This window comes from Aegilops tauschii, chromosome 3, assembly GCF_002575655.3.
Source record: "Aegilops tauschii subsp. strangulata cultivar AL8/78 chromosome 3, Aet v6.0, whole genome shotgun sequence".
Lineage (NCBI taxonomy): Eukaryota > Viridiplantae > Streptophyta > Magnoliopsida > Poales > Poaceae > Aegilops > Aegilops tauschii.
This window is the reverse complement of record NC_053037.3, coordinates 57250870-57272574: the sequence shown is the minus strand read 5'-3', so window position 1 is coordinate 57272574 and position 21705 is coordinate 57250870. Positions and strand designations below refer to the sequence as shown.

Genomic DNA, 21705 nt, shown 5'->3' with positions numbered 1-21705 from the left:
AATGGCGGGAGGCGTCGGGTTCATATATGGACGCGGCAAGGTGACCAGGTGAGGGGCCAGGGAGAGTATTAAAATGGTGCAGACGTGCGGCCATGTAGGTGGCCGGCCGGCCGGCAATGGCCTACGTGGGATCCAGTTTGTCTCTCAGATTGTCGGTCTTGGAACAATGGAGATTACGTTGGTACAAAATCATTGCACACGATCGGGTAATGATTGGTGTGTGTGGCGTTCGATCGGCAGCAAAGATTTCAGATTGCGTGCGTGGTGATCACTTTGTTTTCAATGGAGATTTCGATATATTATTAAATGGGTATGATCAAGGACCTAAGTACATAGCATGTAGGCAAATCGAACATCATGGAGGCATGGTATCAAGGAACAAACGACAACTCTTGCTACGGTAGCCAGGAGGCATGCATGCACCCAGCAGAAACTCATAGAAGGTTTATTTTTGTGGATAACTCACACAAGTAATTAAAATATTTTTGCGGCAAATATAATTTAGATGAACTGCCACAAAATAGTCCTTCGATCTTAAAAAAACATAACAAAATAGTACTCCCTCTGTTCCATAATGGAGTTCGGATAGATTTTTTGAAAAGTCAAACTTTGCAAACTTTGATCAAGTTTATATAGAAAACTATTTTACAATATCAAATATATAAAATATGAAACTACTTATTATAATGAATCTAATAATATATGCTTGGCATTCTAGCTGTAAATGTTTTTCTCCAAAAACTTGGTCAAAGATTGTAGGGTTTGACTTTTCAAAAAATCTATATGCACTACATTATGGAACGGATGGAGTACTATCTTTTTAGAACTAATATCCCAGTTTAGGTGGCAGTATGTAATATGTTTCCTACTGTTTGTTTGATTTCATGCGTAGTGGGGTACGTAGCATGCTTCTAATTGGTTAGACTTTAAGCTTTCGTGATGTAATAAAGCGATTCTAATAAGTACATGTTGTATGCACACATGGCAGAGGCAGAGGCGAGGGTAATGCAATCTTCCATTTTCTAAGAAAACAGTGTGTTTAAGAGGAACCCTAGCCACCAAAAAGCAATCTCATTTTCATCACCCGTGTTTATGCCGGTTTCTCTCGCCTTTTGCGGTAGTTCTGACACCTAGAGGCGACGAAACCACTGATCAAGTTGGAGTGCAACTTTTATTTCTGTTTTAGTATCAGGATCGTGGCAGAGATGTTTTGACCATGAAAGCATGTTGCATGGAACAAAAGTCTCGAGAGTCGTGGTAACAATTGCCACCAAGGAGCATGTGGTGATTTGGTCCTACAGATTGACCCCGACCCGACCAACGATCTATATTAGCAGATGGCGGCAACAATGGTGTCTAGTATGCATTGATTGAAGGTACCCCTCTTCCATTTCTTTAGCGCTCATGTCTTCTCCCTGAGAGATTGATGGTGAAGCATGCTTCAACAACTCCCCTTCCAAGAGATGCGTCCTCGGTCACAATCGCCCAATGATCTTAGATTTTTTACCTATTGGGTGGGCGATTGTGGGTCTTTTCAAAACCGTTGAGCTAATTTAGTTTTTGGCTTTTGGCATGTTTCGTCTTATATTGTTTATTCGCTAACAGTATGGTGGGATGCAAAAAATGCACAATATGAAAACTAGAGACACTGACTTCAAAGAACCCTAATTTAACTTTTAGTCATGGATTTTTATCCTTGGTACTTTGTATTTGTCTGTTTAATCTAGACTCCTCCTAAATAAACCCACAACTTTGATAGTTTCCTCTTTCATGCGAAAATCCATCGTGAAGTTGCATCAATCCTATTCATTAATGCATGTCATGTCAAAAAATGCCTTTTGACTCCATTAAAAGAACGTAGAATGCGTCTTTTCAAAATAATGTTTCAAATTAGCTGTAATTTTCTTAATTTTTCCATAAAAAATGAAATGCTACGACTGACCCAGGGTTGCTGAATTATGTTGTGTTTATTTTATGATATGTTGTACAAAACGAGTCATAAAAGTGACGGCTTTGTTTTATATAGTGTTCTCTGAGGGTATTTTCTTAGTTTAATCCCTGCTTTCGCCTATTCACTAACATATATTTATCGGAAATAAAGAAACCTTGTATTCTTCCTTGATTTTAAGGATCAAACACTTCTGAAAGGATATAAATCCATATTTGGATCATTGAGGAGGAAATGGACCCCTTTGGAAAAGTGCATTTGACGTCAACACGAGACAAGACAACGTGTGGTGCGAACGACCTACTCGTACCAGTGGTCATACTAGGTGTCGCCACATTCCCCTCGTCTACACTAACAACGTTCGTAATTGGGAAACACACAACAAAGCGACAAAGGGGGCAGAACCAAAGCCAGAGCAGAGGAAAGAGAGATCCGAAGGATAATTGCTTCACTTAGATCCATTCTGGGTTCCTCTGTGGCGCGACCCTCCATTCCACCATCTACAACACCGTCATTATAGAGACATTCCAACTCGTAAGGCTAGAATTTGTAAATTCTATTTGTATTTTGACTCGGATATCACAATCTTGTTAATCATTCATCTTATGATGGAAAATCATGGTAATTTCGAGATGATTCCCTTCTATTTGTTCTATGCGTCTGGTTGTTATTTATCTCTCGCTCTTGATATATATTTGTGGCCTTACTTTTATTACTGATTACTAGGTTAATTATTCATGGCGTCCGCAATGATTGTTATCCAATTTAAGGGCCCAAGCAACAAGATCTAGAGACCTACATGGCTAAGCACCTATTAGACAACGAGTCCACGACCTCGGGTGACAAATGTTGATATCAGCGAGCAATGAAGTCAATATGAGGAGCACAAGAAGGCACGGTGCCAAAAGCATTGGTCCGTTTTAACGACCTTAACTGTTGAACTGACCATTGGTGATGGAGTGACGGTAATGTGAGGTGGGACAATAGAGTTAAACAAACCCGCCGGGAGAAGTTTGGCTATTCAAGGGTTACATGTCTACCAAACTTTAATATAGACGGCACCATTACATTAACATTGCACAAGACACATTCATTATTCACCATGAACCAAACCTCTTCGTTCCTAACTTCTCTATTGCATGACCACTATTTACTTTCCGTTATCCAGTTTCATGTTACTTACTTACAGCTCTTAATCAAGTTCCATTATTATATACCACAATTATTCTTCCATCATCACTATCATAATTCTTGAATGTACCAAACTAGACAATTCACTTGAGGCTAGCGGCACCTCGAGTGCGACCGAGACACTCACAATGACGCTCCCATGTGCTGTTTGTTGAAAACGAGACACAAACTGGGATAATACTTTCATGAAAGTGTGCTTCAACCAATCATGTCCACTTGTAGGTCGACATCAATTAGTATTTAAAAAGATTTATCAAACAATAGGTAAAATATTTTAAAAAGATTGGACGGTTATATCCACCATAATGCTAAATGTGGACTAAGAAAAAATATCATGAAAAGAGTAGCTTCACATGTCAAAATAAAATGGACCGGGCCAAAAGCTGCACCGACGAACTAAGTAGTGGGCTTCATGGAATCCCTTGTCAGAAGTCATACTTAGTCCAGATGCAGTTAGGGCAATCGAGTCAAACACAATCCATTATTTATAAAAATATTCGACCCATGTTTGCAAGATTCCCTTCTTTGTAATTGCGACTGCTTTGTAACCGATGTCGTTTCCACTAGTTTTGAAAAGAACCCTCTGTGGATCGGATTTTCCTTTTTATGTTTCTTTTTTGCCCCTTTTACCTTTTTCACATGCTTTTCATGTTCTATTTTTCCTTTTCTTTTTTACATTGTTTATTAGTTTGTGTAATTCGTCATTTTAAAACCAGGAACATTTTTCTAAAACTAGGGAAACAAATTCAAATTCATGAGCATTTTTGAAATTTGAGAGCATTTTTGAAATTCGTCATCATTTTTGAAAATTACGATTTACCACGGTTTACCATCTATTGAATTTGGGGGGGGGGGGGGGGGGGGGGGATTTGCCACGGTTTACCTTGCACTTTGACAATTTGTCACTGGTTACATTGTAGTAATTGGCTTTAGCCACTCTTCACATTGGACTTGGACGTTTGCCCTCTTACAGGTGGGGCCCGCTTGAAATCCCGGTTTTACACCTGGCCAGCTCTCTGCTCTTCCTCGAAGCGACACACCGGCGGACGGCGGGGGCTCCCTCCCGGCGACAGCGACGGTGAGTCTCTTCTCCCCTGCTCATCCCCATGTCCCACGGCCGACCTAGGGTTAGATTTAAGAGGTCGCCGCCACCGCTGCCCTAGGCCGTCTCCTGCGTCCTCGACCTGGCCGTCTCCCAAGTGCACAACCTGGCCGCTGCCCCTAGCCGTCTCCTGCGTCCACAACCTGGCCCTGCCCCTGGCTTTCTGCTGCTTGCTTGCTACTGTTCGATGCTTCCTTTGCTGCTAACATACATTGCCCGATTTTGGTGCAGACCATGAAAGCTAGGGTTCATCACTGCACATTTGGGGAATTTCGTGTGAAGGACTACTTCTTCAGTCAACATATACAAATGACATAACAGTAACTAGTTTTGGGCATGTATCATCAAATACATTCGAAAGAATTGTTTTTGAGGCAAAAAGGGCAAACAATCATAGTCAAATGTAAAGATGGCAAAAAGGCAATAGCAATGTAACTAGTGGCAAATTGTCAAAATGCAAAGTAAATCGTGGCAAAAAATAAAAATTCTCCACTGAATTCTGTATGAAATTCGTGATAGCCAAGAACTCCACATTCGTGCATCTGTGCGTCCTCTGAAAATATATTTTATGAACCTATCACTTCCTGACGGGGATGTGTATTTACACTGCTCTTAATTTGAACTGTATGCATTAGTTCTTTATTGTCCGGTATGTATTCCTCTTAAAATATCTCATTTTCCACTTGCACTGTTAATGCTCGTGGCATATAATGTGAAGTTGTGCTCTGTTTTCATCAATACATTTTTTTCCTGAACAAGCAAGAGCTTTACGTGTTGATTCATTACGTGGGTGTGTGTGTGTGTGGGGGGGGGGGGGGGGGGGGACTATCAAATCTTTTAAGATAATAAAGTGCTTACAAACCAAATGTGAAGTTTATGTGTGGTGAGATCATAGTGAGGGTAAGTGTACCATTAGACTCGTTTCTACTGATCAAATATGAAAATGTGTGTTGCTCGTCGAAGTGCACGAACAACCTTGCATAGTTAGTTTGACACAGCCATAATCATCTCAAGTCTATTTGCTGACATAGTATGCTCCCAAATAGAAAAATATTTATATGATTCTTGTTAGCTCAAAGTATGTTACTAGTTTTTTTCCTCAAAACGTCATTGCCTCTGATGGTCAGGTCGAGCTCAGCCCAGCCTATCATACGGGCCTTGTTCTCAGCAGCCACAGACGTTCCCTAAGAAAACAGGCAAGCCCGCCAAGAAATTGATCGAGGACCGGGGTCGCGAAGGGAAACGGGGCGAGCGGTCGATCGGGATGGAGGCTGCGGTGCGGAAGATGCAGCAGCGGGTGAGGAAGGCACGGGAGGAGACGGAGCGATGGGATGACCTCAACTCCCGCCTCCTGTCCCAGTTCTCCAATGCCGCCGCCATCATCACCCGCCTTCCGGTACCTTTCATTCTCCTCAGATCCTTCCTTGCGCTTATCTGTGTCCTACTTGTACACAGCAGCTTCAGTGATGTGCTTTGCATGCTCAATTTCGCAGCTGTAATGGGGTTTGACAGATCTAGTAAATGTGCTGCACGGTTCACAGTAAGGTGGTTACAGTAGCAAATTTTATTGGTTTCAGTTAAAGAACAGACCAAAATTTAGGAATAGTGATCCCTGATACTGCTGCTAATATGCAAGCTAGGGTGCTCATTTAATGTTAGTGACTAGTGGCTACCTAGCTGCATTGTGATGTTGGATTCTCATGTATCTGGAGGATTCAAAATCTTACTCTGTGTCATGTGTTGACAAGGTACTTGGAGATGCTAAAAATTATGGTGTCCTGCGGTGTGTGCCCAACTTCAGGGAGGATCTCTTGGGGGTGCAGATGGAGAGCCTGGAGCTCATATTTGTTTCAATGAGGGAGGCTCTGTAAGCTGCTGTCACTGTTGTTGCAACCGCTTTTGGTTTGGTCCAACTCTAGAAGCATATATGCAACGGAATTGTTTCGAGTTGGTGTTACAATGTTGCTGCATTTTTTTTCAGGGAGGAGTTCAGTGGCATTGCCAAAGGTTTGAGCAAGGTACTGCATGATACTAATCAGATGGTGAGGGGTGGATTGGCACTCACTGCGAAACAGTTGCAGTTACAAGTGGGAATTTTGCCAACTATTGCGGATTGCTTGGGTGGGCTACAAACGCTGTCTGACATGCACCAGGCTGAGTAAGAACCAAGTGAAATACCTTCACCAGATCTGCTCTTTTTTTAGAACATCCTCTTTTTTCTTTTAAATAATATGAAGCTGACTCATTTGACTGTCGCGCTACCATCTCATATATGGGAAACTCACCTGCTTTCACCAGTACTGTCTCTCTTGTACATTTTGTTTTTGCTGGTGTCATATGTTTAAGATGCTATTTGCCTTCTTTTCTGACAGTTCATTGATATGCATCTTACTCTTTTTATCATAGCAGAAGCTACTTCTTTACTGATAATACATTGATATGCCAGGTATGCGCTAAAATCATCAATCATCTCTTTGTTGACATGGAAAAGCAGGCAAGTTGGAATTTATGACCACTAAATTCTCTTTTGATCTCCTTAGATTTGTTTCCGATAATTCTGTATCACTGTTAGTTTACCTAATACTAATCCCCCTCCCGTCCCTTAAAACCAGCAGTTAGCCAAACCTTGATTCTTATATTTCTTCATTTACTTTTGGTGCCCTTTCTTTTGCAGTTCAAGTGATATCGCTGCAATGCGTCAACTCTTGGTAGACCAACCAAACATACCGAAAGATGAAGGTAAGAAATGAAACAATAAAACTGAAGATATGGTTTTTAGTAATGGTTTGATCTGATGCTATTTCACTCTATCTTCCTCATTTTGCAGTGCAATCTGTCTTCGACATTATATTTGCAGATGAAATTTGCTAAGTTGAGCATGCATCCTACTATCGGGAGTCCTATTGCCAAGACATGTTGAAGCAACTGTATTTTGATCTACTCCCTCCGTTCATAAATATAAGATTTATGTTTTTTTTGTGAATCAGATATATATAAACACATTTTAGTGTCTGTGTTCACTCATTTCAGTTTGTATGTAGTCCATATTGAAATATCCAAAACATCATATACTCCCTCTGTTCCTAAATATAAGTCTTTTTAGACATTTCCAATGGAATACAACATACGGATGTATGTAGACATATTTTAGAGTGTACATTCATTCATTTTGCTCCGTATGTAGTCACTTGTTGCAATCTCTAGAAAGACTTATATTTAGGAACAGAGGGAGTATTTGTGAACGGAGGGAGTACTTTCTTATCTGAACAAAGCATGAAAGAGGCTGCAGTTTCAGGTTTAATGGTCCCAATTGCTATAGCACCGTGACAAAGCTGGAATTAATTTACAGAACCGTTTAGCTTGTAAACCTTCAAGCTGGGTGAAAGAGAAACCGCGCATAAATAATTCAGATGGGATGCAAATCAACACTCACCGTCTGAGTTCAAGTTGTCTCCAAATTCCACTAAAAAAAAAATCTAATATCGGCCATGTGTTTATAGAGTGGATGCTCATCGTTTCTGGTCACATTTTTCTGTTCGACCATGATATATTGATATGTGCCAACCGTTATAGGAATATAAAGAGAAATTACCAAATGACGCGCGTGAGGCTGAGACATGTTAGTTGAGGCTGCCGGTGTAAATTCCTTAGGTGTGGAATTGAGGTCTTCAATTGAGGTCTTCAATTGAGATTAGGCCGATCTCCCCCATCCTCTTTATAACAGTAAGCTCCTTAGTTTTAAAAGGCCCACATTCAATTGAGGTCTTCAATTGAGATTAGGCCATCCGATTTTGACCGGGTCAATAATTTCTCAAAGTTTACCCATTCAGTTCTTTTATACTATATACTATGCTCCTTAATTTTTAATGTCTCACAATTAATTGATGTCTTCAATTTAGAATTGGTTCAACTCGATTTTTACTAGGTCAACACACTAAGCTCCCTAATTTTTAAGACCTCGCAATCAATTGAGGTCTCAAATTATAATTGATTCACCCGATTTTAACCAGGTCAACAATTTCTCAAGGCTCTCTCATTCATTTATTTTTATATTATACACTATGTTTCCTAATTTTTAAGGCATCACAATTAATTGATGTCTTCAATTTAGATTTGGGTCACACGATTTTGACTGAGTCAACAATTTCTTGAGGAGCTCTCGCATTCAATTATTTTAATTCACTATGCTCCCTAATTTTGAAGCCCTTTCATTCGATTGAGGTATTCAATTTTAGATTTGGTTTACTATTTTGATCGGGCCAATGATTTTTCAAATCGATTAGCAGCAACCGGTCTATAGAAACATATCAATCTCGCGCAACCACCCGCCACATAGGAAAAAGAAACACCATCACCTGGTACTGTAGCACCAATATAGTACATGCAGCTACCGACATAGAAATTTCCGCACATAAATTTGGGTTTATTAACGGATAACACAGAATCACACCACGAAAGGCCCACCAAATCACCATGTTATAAAAAACATACTCCATCATCTCCCTACCCCGCCGAACTAAATATTCCATCAATTCCAAAATATAAGAGGTATAGTTTTTTGAAAAGTAAATTCCTTTAACTTTGACCAAGTTTAGAGCCGAAAATATCGGCATCCACAATATTAAACAAAGTAATATGGAAATTCATTGTCATGATGAATCTAATTATATCGATTTGATGTTATGGATTTTGATCTATTTAACTACAAATTTGATCAAACTTAAAAAGATTTGACTTTTCAAAAAAGTAATAACATAGTGGATTTTTTTTAAGATACCCAACAACATCAACGGTGCAGCAAAGCGCGTCCAACCCTTCTAGTATATGTAATGCCAACCTCCTCCATCCCCCATATCCGTAATGCCAACCTCCTCCATCTAAAGAAGAAAGTTATCAGGCCCCAACTGCATGACAGGTAGTGGTGGAGAAAGAAGTTATGAGGTGAGAGGGAATCAACATGGACAAAAAATCAATTCGGTTAAAGCCATGTGGAGTGTAGGCTGGGAAATTTAGAGTCCTTTGATACGTCTCCAATGTATCTATAATTTTTGATTATTCCATGCTATTATATTATCTGTTTTGATGTTTAATGGGCTTTATTATACACTTTTATATTATTTTTGGGACTAACCTACTAACCAAAGGCCCAGTGCAAATTGTTGTTTTTTTTCCTATTTCAGTGTTTCGCAGAAATGGAATATCAAATGGAATTAAACCTTCGGGAGAGTGACTTTTGGAACAAACGCAATCCAGGAGACTTGGAGTGGACGTCAAGGAAGCGACGAGGTGGCCACGAGGCAGGGAGGCGCGCCCCCCACCCTCGTGGGCCCCTCGTGGCTCCCCCAACCGACTTCTTTCGCCTATATATATTAATATACCCCGAAAACATCCGGGAGCACCAAGAAACCCTATTTCCACCGCCGCAACCTTCTGTACCCGTGAGATCCCATCTTGGGGCCTTTTCCGGCGCTCCCCCGGAGGGGGAATCGATCACGGAGGGCTTCTACATCAACACCATAGCCTCTCCGATGATGTGTGAGTAGTTTACCGCAGACCTTCGGGTCCATAGTTATTAGCTAGATGGCTTCTTCTCTCTTTTTGGATCTCAATACAAAGTTCTCCTCGATTCTCTTGGAGATCTATTCGATGTAATTCTTTTTGCGGTGTGTTTGTCGAGATCCGATGAATTGAGATCCGATGAATTGTGGGTTTATGATCGAGATTATCTATGAACAATATTTGAGTCTCCTCTGAATCTTTTATGTATGATTTGATATCTTTGCAAGTCTCTTCGAATTATCAGTTTGGTTTGGCCTACTAGATTGATCTTTCTTGCAATGGGAGAAGTGCTTAGCTTTGGGTTCAATCTTGCAGTGTCCTTTCCCAGTGACAGCAGGGGCAGCAAGGCACGTATTGTATTGTTGCCATCGAGGATAAAAAGATGGGGTTTATATCATATTGCTTGAGTTTATCCCTCTACATCATGTCATCTTGCCTAATGCGTTACTCTGTTCTTATGAACTTAATACTCTAGATGCATGCTGGATAGCGGTCGATGTGTGGAGTAATAGTAGTAGATGCAGAATCGTTTCGGTCTACTTGTCGCGGACGTGATGCCTATATACATGATCATGCCTAGATATTCTCATAACTATGCGCTTTTCTATCAATTGCTCGACAGTAATTTGTTCACCCACCGTAGAATTTGCTATCTTGAGAGAAGGCACTAGTGAAACCTATGGCCCCCAGGTCTATTTTCCATCATATTAATCTCCCTTCAACTAGTTATTTCTGTCGCCGTTTATTTTGCAATCTTTACTTTTCAATCTATACAACAAAAATACCAAAAATATTTATCTTATTATCTCTATCAGATCACACTTTTGCAAGTGGCCGTGAAAGGATTGACAACCCCTTTATTGCGTTGATTGCAAGGTTCTTATTTGTTTGTGTAGGTACAAGGCGACTTGCGTGTAGTCTCCTACTGGATTGATACCTTGGTTCTCAAACTGAGGGAAATATTTACGCTACTTTGCTGCATCACCCTTTCCTCTTCAAGGGAAAACCAACGCAGTGCTCAAGAGGTAGCAAGAAGGATTTCTGGCGCCGTTGCCGGGGAGTCTACGCACAAGTCAAGACATACCAAGTACCTATCACAAACTCTTATCCCTCGCATTACATTATTTGCCATTTGCCTCTCGTTTTCCTCTCCCCCACTTCACCTTTGCCGTTTTATTCGCCCTCTTTTTCCGTTCGCCTCTTTTCACTTGCCCCTTGTGTGTTTGTGTGTTGGATTGTTTGTCACAATGGCTCAAGATAATACTAAATTGTGTGACTTTTCCAATACCAACAGCAATGATTTTCTTAGCACTCCGATTGCTCCCATTACCGATGCTGAATCTTGTGAAATTAATGCTGCTTTGCTGAATCTTGTCATGAAAGATCAATTCTCTAGCCTTCCTAGTGAAGATGCCGCTACCCATCTAAACAACTTTGTTGATTTGTGTGATATGCAAAAGAAGAAAGACGTGGACAATGATATTGTTAAATTGAAGCTATTTCCGTTTTCGGTTAGAGATCGTGCTAAAACTTGGTTTTCGTCTTTGCCCAAAAATAGTATTGATTCATGGAATAAGTGCAAAAGATGCTTTTATCTCTAAGTATTTTCCTCCCGCTAAGATCATCTCTCTTAGAAACGATATTATGAATTTTAAGCAACTTGATCATGAGCATGTTGCACAAGCTTGGGAGAGGATGAAATTAATGATACGTAATTGTCCTAGACATGGTTTGAATTTATGGATTATTATACAAAAATTTTATGCTGGATTGAATTTTGCTTCTAGAAATCTTTTAGATTCGGCCGCGGGAGGCACTTTTATGGAAATCACTTTAGGAGAAGCTACTAAACTCCTAGATAATATTATGGTTAATTATTCTCAATGGCACACCGGAAGATCTACTAGTAAAAAGGTTTATGAGATAGAAGAGATTAATGTTTTGAGTGGAAAGATGGATGAACTTATGAAGTTGTTTGCTAATAAGAGTGTTTCTTCTGATCCTAATGATATGCCTTTGTCTACTTTGATTGAGAATAATAATGAATCTATGGATGTAAATTTTGTTGGTAGGAACAATTTTGGTAACAACGCATATAGAGGAAACTTTAATCCTAGGCCGTATCCTAGTAATTCCTCCAATAATTATGGTAATTCCTACGACAACTCTTATGGAAATTTTAATAAGTTGCCCTCTGATTTTGAGACTAGTGTTAAAGAATTTATGATTTCTCAAAAGAATTTCAATGCTTTGCTTGAAGAAAAATTGCCTAAGATTGATGAATTGGCTAGGAACGTGGATAGAATTTCTCTTGATGTTGATTCTTTGAAACTTAGATCTATTCCTCCTAAGTATGATATCAATGAGTCTCTCAAAGCTATGAGAATTCCCATTGATGAGTGCAAAGAAAGAACCGCTAGGATGCCTGCTAAAAAAGATTGCTTTATGAAAGCGTGTCCTTCTAGTTTTCATGATAATAAGGATGAAGATCTAAAAGTTATTGACGTGTCTCCCATTAAATCTTTGTTTTCCAATATGAATCTTGATAATGATGGGACTGAAGATGAGTCAACTTTAGTTAGAAGGCGTCCCAATGATTCGGAGTTTTTAGATCTTGATGCAAAAATTGGTAAAAGTGGGATTGAAGAGGTCAAAACATTACATAGCAATGAACCACTATTTTGGATTTCATGGAATTTAATTATGATAATTGCTCTTTGATAGATATTATTTCCTTGTTGCAATCCGTGCTAAATTCTCCTCATGCTTATAGTCAAAATAAAGCTTTTACCCAACATATCGTTGATGCTTTAATGCAATCTTATGAAGAAAAGCTTGAACTAGAAGTTTCTATTCCTAGAAAACTTTATGATGAGTGGGAACCTACTATTAAAATTAAGATTAAAGATCATGAATGCTATGCTTTGTGTGATTTGGGTGCTAGTGTTTCCACGATTCCCAAAACTTTGTGTGATGTGTTAGGTTTCCGTGATCTTGATGATTGTTCTTTAAATTTGCACCTTGCGGATTCCACCATTAAGAAACCTATGGGAAGGATTAATGATGTTCTTATTGTTCAAATAGGAATTACATGCCCATAGATTTCATTGTTCTTGATATAGATTGCAATCCTACATGTCCTATTATTCTTGGTAGACCTTTCCTTAGAACGATTGGTGCAATTATTGATATGAAAGAAGGGAATATTAGATTCCAATTTCCGTTAAGGAAGGGCATGGAACACTTTCCTAGAAAGAAAATTAAATTGCCTTATGAATCTATTATGAGAGCCACTTACGGATTGCATACCAAAGACGATGATACCTAGATCTATTCTCTCTTTTATGCCTAGCTAGGGGCGTTAAACGATAGCGCTTGTTGGGAGGCAACCCAATTTTATTTTTGTTCCTTGCTTTTTGTTCCTGTTTAGTAATAAATAATTGATCTAGCCTCTGGTTAGATGTGGTTTTATGTTTTAATTAGTGTTTGTGCCAAGTAAAACCTATAGGATCTTCTTGGATGATAGTTATTTGATCTTGCTGAAAAAGTCAGAAACTTTCTGCTCACGAAAACAATTGTTAAAAATCACCAGCAAGTGATAAAATACTGATTCCAATTGCAGTAGATCAATAATCAAATTATCTAGGTCTTCCTATTTTGGTAGAATTTTTGGAGTTCCAGAAGTATGCTTGAAGTATTATTATTTTTAAGTCAATATTAAACTTTTATCTTGAATCTTTCGGATCTGAACATTCATGCCACAATAAAGAAAATTACATTGAAAAATATGCTAGGTAGCAATCCACATCAAAAATTTTGTTTTTATCACTTACCTACTCGAGGACGAGCAAAAATTAACCTTGGGGATGCTTGATACGTCTCCAACGTATCTATAATTTTTTATTGTTCCATGCTATTATATTATCTGTTTTGGATGTTTAATGGGCTTTATTATATACTTTTATATTATTTTTGGGACTAACCTACTAACCAAAGGCCCAGTGCAAATTGTTGTTTTTTTTCCTATTTCAGTGTTTCACAGAAAAGTAATATCAAACGGAATCCAAACTGAAACCTTCAGGAGAGTGATTTTTGAAATAAACGCAATCCAGGAGACTTGGAGTGGACGTCAAGGAAGCGACAAGGTGGCCACGAGGCAGGGAGGCGCGCCCAGGGGGGTAGGCGCGCCCCCACACTCGTGGGCCCCTCGTGGCTCCCCCAACCGACTTCTTTCGCCTATATATATTCATATACCCCGAAAACATCCAGGAGCACCACGAAACCCTATTTCCACCGCCGCAACCTTCTGTACCCGTGAGATCCCATCTTGGGGCCTTTTCCGGCGCTCCGCTGGAGGGGAATCGATCACGGAGGGCTTCTACATCAACACCATAGCCTCTCCGATGATGTGTGAGTAGTTTAACGCAGACCTTCGGGTCCATAGTTATTAGCTAGATGGATTCTTCTCTCTCTTTGGATCTCAATACAAAGTTCTCCTCGATTCTCTTGGAGATCTATGCGATGTAATTCTTTTTGCGGTGTGTTTGTCGAGATCCCATGAATTGTGGGTTTATGATCAAGATTATCTATGAACAATATTTGAGTCTCCTCTAAATTCTTTTATGTATGATTTGATATCTTTGCAAGTCTCTTCGAATTATCAGTTTGGTTTGGCCTACTAGATTGATCTTTCTTGCAATGGGAGAAGTGCTTAGCTTTGGGTTCAATCTTGCGGTGTCCTTTCCCAGTGACAGCAGGGGCAGCAAGGCACGTATTGTATTGTTGCCATCGAGGATAAAAAGATGGGGTTTATATCATATTGCTTGAGTTTATCCCTCTACATCATGTCATCTTGCCTAATGCGTTACTCTGTTCTTATGAACTTAATACTCTAGATGCATGCTGGATAGCGGTCGATGTGTGGAGTAATAGTAGTAGATGCAGAATCGTTTCGGTCTACTTGTCGCGGACGTGATGCCTATATACATGATCATGCCTAGATATTCTCATAACTATGCACTTTTCTATCAATTGCTCGACAGTAATTTGTTCACCCACCGTAGAATTTGCTATCTTGAGAGAAGGCACTAGTGAAACCTATGGCCCCCGGGTCTATTTTCCATCATATTAATCTCCCTTCAACTAGTTATTTCTGTCGCCGTTTATTTTGCAATCTTTACTTTTCAATCTATACAACAAAAATACCAAAAATATTTATCTTATTATCTCTATCAAATCTCACTTTTGCAAGTGGCGGTGAAGGGATTGACAACCCCTTTATCGCGTTGGTTGCAAGGTTCTTATTTGTTTGTGTAGGTACAAGGCGACTTGCGTGTAGTCTCCTACTGGATTGATACCTTGGTTCTCAAACTGAGGGAAATATTTACGCTACTTTGCTGCATCACCCTTTCCTCTTCAAGGGAAACCAACGCAGTGCTCAAGAGGTAGCGTCTTTGAATTAAGGCAGCTGCAACAAGAGTTCATAATGTGATAGATAATGCATCGATGGAGATGGGTTTGAGACCCACCACATAAGTTGTCCATAGTGGTAACCCACTCTATGTGATCGAAGATCCCGTGAAGTAGAAGTGGGAGACAAGCTGTTGGTCAGCTGAGAGGAGAGTATCCCTATTTTAATTATCCCACTCCGTGTAGATGCAATACTCTCTTGATCTGCATGGCAGGTTGATATTTATCTTAATGTGTTCCAAGTGGCTTATTTGAGTAAGCAGAGATGTTGTCCTGCAGAGCATCTTCTGAGGAACACACCTATATGAATTTGACTGTTAACGTCGCAGTCTGTGAGAATTGGGTGTTCTCTAATAAATTCATGAAAAGGCCCTGGAGTACGACGTATACGCTCCACCCGCGGGGAAGCCTTGCGGCAGCCCAGTATCGGTCAAGAATTTGTGTGAAACTAGTCTCGCAGAAAACTTGTAGTTCAAGGCATAGTCCACTATTCAAGTTGTGATCTAGTGTAGCATAAATCTCTAAGTGGAAGTTCAGCTTCATAGTCTCCACTAAGCACCGGTATATAAACAATGTTTGGAACCCAATGGTGAAATGTGCCAATGAGATTTTGTGGGGGATTGTTGGAATTTGCTAGTGGGCTTTTGGCCCAAAGCCCAACTAAAATTCTGAAATTCTTTTGGCCCATTCATGCACACATGTGATTGAAGTGAGTGAGGCTAAAGTTTAGTCCCACCTCATAAGTTGAGAGAGAGTTGCACCTCTTTATAAGGTGAGCTCTTCTACCACTTGTATGAGCATGAGAAGAGGAGACCTACACGCGCGCTCCTCCTCCTCACTCGCCTCGCCACGCCTTGTCACGCCGCACCATGGGTTGCGGGATTGAGCCGAGCCGAGGACAGAGCTATGCACGTTGTCTATATTTTTGCCGCTCGGGAAAAATTAATGAGTCATTAATTAATAATTAACGGACGCGTTAATTACTGAACCGTTTCCGATTCTTTTGGATCGTGACGACTCGGACGTGGGGTTTACTCCCACGACCTACCCGGCCCGCACTATATAGTCAGGCAGACGTCTACCCTAGCCGCCGCCGCTTCGTATGGTTTCTCACCACCGTTCTAGATCATTGCGCCGCCAAGCAAGTCTTCTCCATCCCTCCTTTCGGCGTGCACCGGGAGAAGGGACAGCGGGCCTCCGGAACCCTGCCTCTTGTGATCCTGTACGGGAGAGGGGCGATCAGGTTTTTGGGTAGCGCACTCGCGCGACTGCTGGCAGCGACGACTTCGCGAACGACGACTTCTTCCCCGACCTCGGCAACCTCATCCTCGACGACATGGGCGACAACGTCAACGCCGGCGGTGCTGCTCCCGCTGCATCGTATGTGATTCTATCTTTCCTGTTCGAGATCGTGGTAGAATTCATGTTTCTAGTATGTGCCCTAGATGTGATCTGTTCATCTGCTATGCTAGTTTGCATGATTAGTTCAATCTCTGCTACTGTAGTCATGATTTATCTTCTGTTTATTCGGAATAAATCTCGTAGTAATTTGCTCATATTTCCAACAATCCAAAAACCTGATTATAGGCAATTTGCTCCGAGTGGTTTTGCTGTGCATCTGAAGCCGCCTGCCTTTAAGGGGGCGCAATATAAGAGGTGGCGCACGAGAGCAGTCTACTGGTTTCAGACCATGGGCTGCTATGACGCCACCAAGGGCAAGCCTGAGGGCAATCTTAATCCAGCACAGCTGGAAACTTTTGAGAAGATCGATACTCTCTTTAAAGGCACTCTTCTGGGTGTTCTTGATGACTCCATTGTGGACTCGTATATTTCGTTTGACAACGGCAAGGACATGTGGGTTGCGCTCGAGGCCAAGTTTGGTGCCTTGGACGCCGGCAGCGAGTTGTACGTCATGGAGCAATTCTATGACTACAAGATGACTGATGAGCGCTCTGTTGTACAACAGGCTCATGAGATACAGTCGCTCGCAAAAGAACTTGAGTACTTCAAGTGTGTGTTGCCGGACAAATTTGTTGCCGGAGGTATCATTGCCAAGCTTCCACCTTCGTGGAACAATTTTGCTACTTCCCTGAAACACAAGAGACAAGAGTTTTCCGTTGCGGATCTCATTGGCACTCTTGATGTTGAAGAGAAGGCGAGAGCAAAGGACACACGTGCTCGAGTTGCTGAGTGAGCTTCTAGTGCCCACATGGTACAGAAGAAGAACTTCCAGCCCAACAAGTTCAAAAACAATAAGAACAAAACTCAGGGCAAAGGCAAGTTGGATACAAAGAACAAGCCATCGCATTCTACCAACTTCAAGAAGAATTCTCACAAGAAGGGGAAGGGACTTTGCCCTGTTTGCGGTGATCCTAATCACTGGGCTCCGAAGTGTCCTAACCGCTTTGAGGAGCGTGAACATGAGAAGAGCGGCAACTCCGCTAATGTTGTCATCGGTGATACTGATATGAAGGAATCTGGGTACGGTATTCTTCCTACCATCCTTTCAGTATTTCAATCTCCTGATTGGTTAATTGACACCGGTGCCAATGTACATGTTTGTGCTGACGCCTCAATGTTTTCTTCTTACCAGGTCACAGGGACTTCTCCCGTGCTGATGGGGAACGGGTCACATGCCATCGTTCGAGGTGTCGGTACGGTCGATCTGAAGTTTACTTCGGGCAAGACCGTGCGTCTGAAGAACGTTCATCATGTGCCGTCCATCAATAAAAATCTCGTTAGCGGTTCCCGTTTATGTCGAGATGGTTTTAAGTTGGTTTTTGAGTCCAATAAAGTTGTAATTTGCAAGTGTAGACAATTTGTTGGAAAAGGCTATGAGTGCGGAGGCTTGTTCCGCCTATCTTTATCAGATATTTGCACTAAAAGTTATTAATAATGTTTGCCACAATAATGAGTTGGATATTTGGCATTCGCGACTTTGTCATATTAACTTTGGTTGCATGACGCGGCTAGCCAATATGAATTTAATTCCGAAAATCTCTACTGTCAAAGGCTCTAAGTGCCAAGTATGTGTGCAAGCTAAGCAACCTCGCAAGTCCCATAAGACTGCAGAGGCAAGAGACTTGGCGCCACTAGAGCTTATACATTCTGATCTTTGTGAGATGAATGGCGTGTTGACAAAAGGTGGAAAGAGATATTTCATGACGTTGATTGATGACTCCACTAGATATTGTTATGTGTATCTTCTGAAATCAAAAGATGAGGCTTTAACTTTCTTCAAAAACTATAAAGCTGAGGCAGAGAACCAACTTGATCGAAAAATTAAACGGCTTAGGTCTGATCGTGGTGGAGAGTATTTTTCCAATGAATTTGATCTGTTTTGTGCGGAACATGGTATAATCCATGAGAGGATGCCTCCCTACTCACCTCAGTCAAATGGGGTGGCCGAAAGAAAGAACCGAACTTTAACCGATTTGATTAACGCCATGTTAGACACATCGGGTCTTTCCAAGGAATGGTGGGGGGAGGCGCTAATGACTGCGTGTCATGTCCTAAACCGAGTTCCCACAAAGCATAAGACCATGACTCCATTTGAGGAATGGGAAAGGAAAAGGTTGAAACTCTCTTACCTACGTTCTTGGGGTTGTTTGGCGTAAGTCAATATACCAATTCCCAAGAAGCGCAAGCTTGGACCAAAAACCGTGGATTGTGTTTTTCTGGGCTATGCTTTTCATAACATTGGCTATAGATTTTTGATAATAAAATCTGAGGTATCCGACATGCATGTTGGTACGATTATGGAGTCTAATGATGCAACTTTCTTTGAGGACATATTTCCTATGAAGGACATGTCGAGTTCATCAAATCAAGAGATACCTACTCCATCTAGTGAGGAACTCACTGTAATTTCTGAATCCACCATTGTGATGGAACACGTTGAGAATCCTGTTGAGGGTGACAATGAAACTCCTGTAAGGAGTAAGAGACAGAGGACTGCAAAGTCCTTTGGTGATGATTTCATTGTGTACCTTGTGGATGACACACCCAGGACTATTTCAGAAGCCTATGCATCTCCTGATGCTGACTACTGGAAGGAAGCTGTAGCGAGATGGATTCCATCTTAGCTAACGGAACCTGGGAGATCACTGACCGTCCTTATGGGTGCAAACCTGTAGGATGTAAGTGGGTCTTCAAGAAGAAGCTTAGACCTGATGGTACGATTGAAAAGTACAAGGCACGGCTTGTGGCTAAGGTTATACCCAGAAAGAAGGTGAAGACTTCTTTGATACTTACTCACCCGTGGCTAGACTGACCACAATTCGGGTGCTACTATCACTGGCTGCCTCACATGGTCTTCTCGTTCATCAAATGGACGTTAAGACGGCTTTCCTCAATGGAGAGTTGAAGGAGGAAATTTACATGGATCAGCCAGATGGTTTTGTAGTACCTGGTCAGGAAGGAAAGGTGTGCAAGTTATTAAAGTCTTTATATGGCCTTAAACAAGCTCCTAAGGAGTGGCATGAGAAGTTCGAAAGAACATTAACTGCTGCCGGCTTTGTAGTAAATGATGGTGACAAGTGTGTGTACTATCGCCATGGTGGGGGCGAAGGAGTTATTCTTTGTCTGTATGTCGATGACATACTGATCTTTGGAACCAAATTTGATCTAATCAAGGAGGTTAAGGATTTCCTATCTCGCTGTTTTGATTTGAAGGATCTAGGAGTAGCTGATGTTATCTTGAACATCAAGCTGTTGAGAGATGAGAATGATGGGATCACACTGCTTCAGTCTCACTATATGGAAAAGATCTTGAGTCGTTTTGGGTATAGCGACTGCACGCCTTCTCCAACTCCATATGATGCTAGTGTGTTGCTTCGAAAGAATCGACGGATTGCTAGAGATCAACTGAGGCATTCTCAGATTATTGGCTCGCTTATGTATTTGGCGAGTGCCACGAGGCCTGACATCTCTTTTGCTGTGAGTAAGCTGAGTCAGTTTGTGTCAAAATCGGGAGATGATCATTGGCGTGCGCTTGAGAGAGTTATGCGCTATTTGAAAGGCACCGCGAGCTATGGGATTCACTACACCGGGTATCCAAGGGTACTGGAGGGTTATAGTGACTCAAACTGGATATCTGATGCTGATGAGATTAAGGCCACAAGTGGTTATGTTTTTACACTTGGTGGTGGCGCTGTTTCTTAGAAGTCTTGCAAGCAGACCATCTTCACGAGGTCAACTATGGAAGCAGAACTCACAACATTAGACACTGCCACTGTTGAAGCATAGTGGCTTTGTGAGCTATTGATGGACTTACCTATGGTTGAAAAACCAATACCCCCTATCCTGATGAATTGTGATAATCAAAATGTGATCGTCAAGATAAACAGTTCTAAGGACAATATGAAGTCCTCAAGGCATGTGAAGAGGAGACTAAAATCTGTCAGAAAATTGAGGAACTCCGGAGTTATTACGTTGGATTATATCCAAACAACGAAAAACTTGGCAGATCCCTTCACAAAGGGTTTATCACGTAATGTGATAGATGGAGATGGGTTCGAGACCCACCACATAAGTTGTCCATAGTGGTAACCCACTCTATGTGATCGGAGATCCCGTGAAGAAGAAGTGGGAGACAAGCTGTTGGTCAGCTGAGAGGAGAGTATCCCTATTTTAATTATCCCACTCCGTGTAGATGCAATACTCTCCTGATCTGCATGGCAGGTTGATATTTATCTTAATGTGTTCCAAGTGGCTTATTTGAGTAAGCAGAGATGTTGTCCTGCAGGGCATCTTCTGAGGAACACACCTATATGAATTTGACTGTTAACGTCGCAGTCTGTGAGAATTGGGTGTTCTCTAATAAATTCATGAAAAGGCCCTGGAGTACAACGTATACGCTCCACCCGCGGGGAAGCCTTGCGGCAGCCCAGTATCGGTCAAGAATTTGTGTGAAACTAGTCTCGCAGAAAACTTGTAGTTCAAGGCATAGTCCACTATTCAAGTTGTGATCTAGTGTAGCATAAATCTCTAAGTGGAAGTTCAACTTCACAGTCTCCACTAAGCACCGGTATATAAACAATGTTTGGAACCCAATGGTGAAATGTGCCAATGAGACTTTGTGGGGGATTGTTGGAATTTGCTAGTGGGCTTTTGGCCCAAAGCCCAACTAAAATTCTGAAATTCTTTTGGCCCATTCATGCACACATGTGAGTGGAGTGAGTGAGGCTAAAGTTTAGTCCCACCTCATAAGTTGAGAGAGAGTTGCACCTCTTTATAAGGTGAGCTCTTCTACCACTTGTGTGAGCATGAGAAGAGGAGACCTACACGCGCGCTCCTCCTCCTTGCTCGCCACGCCTCGTCACGACGCGCCGCGCCGCGCCGCGGGTTGCGGGATTGAGCCGAGCCGAGGACAGAGCTATGCACGTTGTCTATATTTTTGCCGCTCGGGAAAAATTAATGAGTCATTGATTAATAA

At 41.4% G+C, this 21705-nt stretch overlaps 1 protein-coding gene across 1 annotated transcript; it reads left to right on the top strand.

The window, feature by feature from the left end:
* The first annotated feature begins 5373 nt into the window (after window positions 1-5373).
* Window positions 5374-7382, top strand: LOC109772386 (uncharacterized protein At5g43822-like). The gene is made up of 6 exons (XM_020331075.3): window positions 5374-5637; window positions 5990-6108; window positions 6223-6399; window positions 6688-6735; window positions 6916-6980; window positions 7069-7382. Exons 1-6 carry the CDS (start codon window positions 5506-5508, stop codon window positions 7110-7112), a joined length of 585 nt encoding a protein of 194 aa, XP_020186664.1. The 5' UTR covers window positions 5374-5505; the 3' UTR covers window positions 7113-7382.
* Window positions 7383-21705: the final 14323 nt, after the last annotated feature.